Here is a 6,115-nt window from a genome sequence, read left to right as displayed (position 1 = left end):
AAAAAAAAAAAAAAAAAGTTTCAGCAGTTGATTCTATGGCACAAATCCAGACAAAGAAATCAGTAGGGCTGAGAGCCCAGGAAAGGGCCATGCAACAGAGAGCCAGGTAGATGTATTACCAAAACCCCAACTCACCGTCCTTGAGTCGATTTCAATCCGTGGCAACCCTGTAAGGACAGAGTAGAACTGCCCCTAGGGTCTCCAAGGCTGTAACCTTTATGGAAACAGACTGCCCATCTGTGCCCCACAGAGTGGCTGGTGGGTTTAAACTGCTGACCTTTAGGTTGGCAGCAGAGTGCTTTAACTACTGTGGCATCAAGGTTCCTTTTATCTACATACATGCATGATATTATTTATTATCTATTAAGAAATTATTAAAATGATGTTATGTATATGCTTTTGTTCCAATGAGATCTTATATAATGTTGAAAAGATGAAAACCACTCCTACCTGTGCAAGTACTGCAAGTTAGACACCTTTCCTGACTCCGCTTCAAGAACGTAGTCTCTCTGTTTCTACAGAAAGTGAAAAAGGTAAGGCTGAATCAGGTGGCCCGATCCCTGGCTGCTACCGCCTCACCCAGTGGTGTGGTCCCTGTAGTGGCCTGGATACAAGCTGACTCTAATAAGCCAGAGACCTCAAATATTACACACCTATTTGACATATTACAGAACAACAGGTTCGCTCTGCTGCCTCAAGGAAGAGGGTTCAGAGCAATGGCCAGGGGAGGTGTTGCACACAGTGCGGCCGGTGTCCGGCCCTAAAGCATTAGGATGAAAAGTCCACAGCCCACGGCTCCATTCCAAGGTTTGCACTTTAGATCTTAATGCCACCCCTTGTGCTGTTAGCTCCTGCCTTTTGTCATCAGCAAATAATGGCCCCCTCCCCCAAGATATACACATCCTACTCCCCAGAACCTGTGGTAAAAGAGACTCTGGCGAAATCAAGGCTCTGAGAGCAGCAGACATGATCTTGGGTTACCGATGGGCCCACCATCGTCCCCAGGGTATTGTAAGTGAAAGAGGGAGGCAAGAGGGTCAAAGTTAGAAACATGTGGGGACACCTGTGGTTTGCAGCCAAACAAAGTACAGGCATGTGAGTTAAACATTTACCTCAAGTAGACACACGCCCTGGACAGAACAATCATGGAAGAAGGAAGGGCTGCTTATGCACAGGGAGACAGCTCAGGGCGCAGGAGAGTATGGAGGGATGGACACTGGAAAGAGGTAACTATGGGGAGGAAGTGGGAGGGGAGCTGCTGCATTGTAAACTGTGCTCAATGACATGAGACAAAGTATATGTGAACTGCTGTATGGAAAGTGAATTCGCTCTGTAAATCTTCACCCAAATCACAATAAATAAAATAAAATTTAAAAAAAAAAAAAAAAAAAGAAAGATGTGGGGACGGCAGCAGAGGTCAGAGAGGAGAGAAGTGCTCCACTGCGGGCTGAGAAGCTGCAGGAGGGGCCGCGAGCCCAGAGACGCAGGCGGCCTCCAGAAGGTGGAAAAGGCTTTGCAACCCTGGGAACGGGTTCTCCCCCAGAGCTTCCGAAAGCAGCGCAGCCCTGCAGACTCGTTTTAGAGTCTCACCTCAGAGCTGTGACGTAGGAAATTTGTGTTTTAAGCCAGTGAGTTTGTGGAGCTGTGAATTTGAGGCCCTAGGCCTACCAGGTAATGCAGGGCCCGTCGGGAGGCACAGGGTGAAGGGAGGAACTCTCCCCGCATGACTCAGCCCAGAGGCGCCGTGAGCTGCTTGCTGAACCCATACCTCCAAAGAAGGTGTGAAAGAGAATGAACCGCTCCAAGCACTGGGGGCCCACCGGAGAACAGGATACACGGAGAAGGGGGACCCCCAGGAAGAACATGTCCCACCTGGTCTGGTTCCAGCTCCTCTCGAACGGCCTGGATGGCGTCCCGACACTCACTGAGCACGGACTCAAACAGCCGCTCCTTGGTCTCCTCACTCTCGGCCTGAACAAAGGTAGGAGGGGGTAAGGGAGTAAGCCACGGCCTTCTGATGGGAAGGGGGACCACAGAGCTTTGATTCCCAAGCAGACCCCCAACACATCTTAAAAAAAGAAGACCCCAAGCAGAGATCCTTTCAAATGGTGATTCCCATGGGACTCTTACTGACTCATTACTTGCAGGGAACGGGAACTACATTTTTTGAAAAGCGAACACTGAAAAAAGAGTCATGTGTATAACTGAGCTGAAACTTGATCTGCTGAGCAACAGATGCTCTAGAACCTTCTACCACCTTCCTCCAAGGATTCCACCTCCAGCCAGGACCAGTTTCCAGCATCCCAAGAAGGCCCTTCCAGACAAGACTTGGGCACAGCTTCTTCACACGAGGCGTAGCACACCGGAAGTTTCTTTCCTTCTCTCCCTCCAGAACTGCCTTAAACTCTGCTGGATGGAACCCAACAGACATGCAGATTCTGAATTTCTCTCAGGTCCAGGTGGTAATCCACACTGCTAACCAGCACCTAGTCAACGTCAAATTCCCCTGAGTGAAAGTACCACACGACATTCCCTTTACCACAGATGCTCTGTGGACACCTACACCACCCACATGGCTACTTTGAGAAGTCTTTTTAGGGCCTTTGAGGTTGACAAGTATGAGGTGACAGTCCTTGCATAAGCACAGGGCGTCACCCCCCTGCTACACTACCAGGATAAGTGAAGAAGTGATTCATTACCTGAACGCCTGCCAAGCCACATTACCATCCTAAAGAATCTGGCTGGGCAGGTGTGAACGGACCAAAGGTGATGAGGAGGGAAACCTGTGTTACTGGCAGACCCACTACAAACTTGAAACATCAACATTCCATCATATTTGACTTCCCACAGAAACTAACATCCACTCTGTTAAAAAACCTCTTGACACTAAAACAACCTGCCAGAATGCTCACAGGAACACTCGGCACTGCCTGCTCCTTGATGGTTGGGGCAGGTGTGAAGAGAAACTTTTCTCTTCAGAACTTAGGTGTTTCCTAGTTTCCATTGTTAAAGAAAATCACTTTCCTCGTGAAGTACCCAGTATAACGCAAACATACTTCCTACTTACAAGCCACTGGCTCTGCTGCTGTGTGGCCCCCTGGAAACATCCCAGGGTGACGGCGCCACTCAGACCCACGGCCCTACCGAGCAGCACCACCCCACCGAGTCCGCTGCATTGATGGGGACGTTCTGTGCCTGCACCACCCAGAGTGCAGTGTCAGCCACAGGCGGCTGAGCAATGGCCTTTTTTTTAATTTTCCATCTTAATGCAAACAGCAAACACACACATATTTACATTTTCATTAGAAAAGGGACCATACTTGGCATGCTATGTTGTAATGTCCTTGACAATTTCCTATTTTCCCATGCCATTCAGTATCCTTTTGTAGTGTGATCTTTTACTGACATTACACCTATCACTCTCCATTAAATCTACAATCTCTAAAGACTCCCAGACAATAAACTCCTACTAACTCTACCCCTCGACATTTTAATTTGCTAAATATAAGCGGTCACATATGTCAGCTGGCTACAGTACTGACCAGGGCAGCTCCACAGAGTACACTGCACACAAAACCACCCTTAAGCACCTCCAGTTAGCAGGTCTTTATAATCACTGACTCACACACATTGGGCAAATTCTTCCAAGTGTGAATCCTGTCAAAGGGTGTGGCCATGTAACAGCGTAACAAGTGGAATGAGAGTGAACAGACTGGTGGGCACTGTTTAAGAAACCAACCACACACACACACACACACACACACACGTGTGCACCCGAGAGCCACGTTCCTCGCAGGCTGCTGCATCAGATTTGACAGCCTGCCATCCAACCAATGTGCCACCAACAGCATTCCCACAGAAGCTGGGGATTCAGCGGGCAGGACCATGGGTGAGGAAGTCAGAGAGCAAACTCAGTTCTACCAGTCCCCCAGGATCGGGCTCCTTTTCTGCAGAGCATGGTGCCAACAGAGAAACAAGTAAGATGTCAATAAGCTCTCTCTCCTCACCGCTACCTGTCAGCCCTTTTCCTACGCACAAGCCCACCGTGCATCCCGTGCTGAACAGAGCGGACCCTCCCCTGCTGAGGGTTCTCAGCCCTCCTGGGATCTTACATAAGTCTGAACACTGGAGGAAAAGGCATATCTGAAGGAGAAGGCTTAAGTCAGCTGTGTTTTTCTTATGGCACCCATACTGCACTGTGACTCAGAGACCACTGATCTCTGGTGAGAACTTCTGCAGTGTCTCTCTGGGCATGCTCTTCAAAGAGTAAGCCATGCCTGCCTTGGGATCATCTGACTGCTGACACTTTTAGTCCATAAACTTATCTTTGAAAGGACAATGGAACAAGAAACATCCCTCAGTACAGAGACTCCTCACTGTCTGCTCCCAAGTCGGCCACCAAACCACCGAGAAGGCGCTCCCAACCACAAGGGGGTACTCTCAACAGACGATCGTGTCCACAGCATACACAGCTCTTACAAACCCACGAGTACCATCCCTTATCTGTCCTAATAACCAGGTTCTAGAGCCGTCTTCATCAGACTCCAAACACTCCAGATGCTCTTTCTTACAGCTCCAGCCCATCCCCTTAAGACGTGGCTCCGAGCTGATTGATCCAGGGAAAATTGGCTGCTACCAAAATGATCGCGTCCCATATGATTTTCATTAGTCTACAGAAACCGCTGGAAGGTGGTGGCACAAATAAGAGACATACAGGCAAATCTGACCACATTCTCCACCGTGGCCACAGGAGAACTGGGGAACTGAACGCAACCTCACCCAGAGACCACAGAAGTCCCAGAAAAGCACACAGACACAGGGTGAAGCAGGACATTACTCTTTTATTCAAGAGCAGTTTTTTTCTTTTTTAAAGTAAAGGATAAAGGTCTTCGTTCTACTCAAACAGTGACCATAATTTGGAGGACAAGAGGCACCAAACCGGCAGACATTTAAATCTGCCTTTGCCCTCAAAGTGCTGCCCACGATGTGCTCATGATGCACCACCGTGGCAATTCCAGTGAGAACAAGCAACAGAAATGAATACCTAAAGACAGAGAATGAAAGAAGGACAGCAGTGAGGACATGAACACCTGGAGCTTGGCTGAAGAGACGAGCAATTCTGCAACTGGGTTTTGGCAGGTGATTCATTCTCAGTCTAATAGCTTATCTCCCTGATTGATTTCTTCCTTCCACGCTGCTAAGGAAACTGCTGCTTTGGTGTTTAAAGACCAAAAAAACCTCCACAAGCACGTAAGAAGCTGGGCTGCCCAAACCCTGCATCCCAGTTCCGAGAGGATGGCAAATACCAATGCCAGCCAAGTGAGAGACACTGAAGTTAAGGCCCCGTGTCTTTAAGGCACAGTTTTTGGTTTCCACGATAGAGAACAACTCAACACGGTAATGAGAACTGGCAAAGGGGGGGATCATGTCATATGCAGCCAAATAACCTGACAGTGGCACCAGGGGCACATGGTTCTTTTTGGGATTAACCTCAAATAGCCAAAGGGCATTTTCCATATTTAATAACCCACGGTTCATTCGACAGCCATTTAATCAGCTGCCATGCTAGACATAACACCTAAGGCTTTAATTAAACCTTACTTGACACTGTAGTTAAATTATTTCACTAAAAGGACTGATCCGTCATATGTGCAATATGGGACATCAGATATTAACTTTCTTTTTTTTTCTGAGAAAGCCCTCAGATTTGTTTTACTGTTTGTTGTATCTGGTAAAGTCAATAAATATTAAACTGCAGGACTATTTTAAAAGTTCCAAGTGTTGGATATCATTCTTGGATGTGAAGCTCCACGAAGAACAACATTTCTCAAAAATCTGTGGAGCCCAGTTGTGGCAGGTTTGCTATGGTTCCAGACGGCAACGAACAGTGTGATGAGAACGCGCCTGACACGGGCAGGAGGCAGCCAATCACAAGGAATAAGACAGATATGTTATTTTTTAATGCTAAGATCTTACCAGGGCTCCTACACATTTTGTTCGATCTTTTACGTGTTTCACACCATAAATGTAAAAGTAAAACAATAACATGTATCAAAAAAATGGGTCAACATAGTATTCTCACTTCAGGGAACAGATACCATAACAGTAATCCAAA

The 6,115-nt window shown here is 47.5% G+C and overlaps 1 protein-coding gene across 1 annotated transcript in view; it reads right to left on the bottom strand.

Moving 5' to 3' along the window:
* SRP68 (signal recognition particle 68) overlaps nt 1-6,115 on the bottom strand; it is a 41,069-nt gene that overhangs the window by 7,158 nt on the left and 27,796 nt on the right. The window contains exons 8-9 of the mRNA XM_007959858.1: nt 1,873-1,971; nt 451-515 (exon numbers count right to left, since the gene is read on the bottom strand). Coding sequence (XP_007958049.1) covers nt 451-515; nt 1,873-1,971 — 164 coding nt within the window. The remainder of the gene's footprint in view (nt 1-450; nt 516-1,872; nt 1,972-6,115) is intronic.

This window comes from Orycteropus afer, unplaced genomic scaffold (assembly GCF_000298275.1).
Source record: "Orycteropus afer afer isolate SDZICR_OR568_19922 unplaced genomic scaffold, OryAfe1.0 scaffold00018, whole genome shotgun sequence".
Lineage (NCBI taxonomy): Eukaryota > Metazoa > Chordata > Mammalia > Tubulidentata > Orycteropodidae > Orycteropus > Orycteropus afer.
This window is presented reverse-complemented; position numbering and strand designations above follow the sequence as displayed.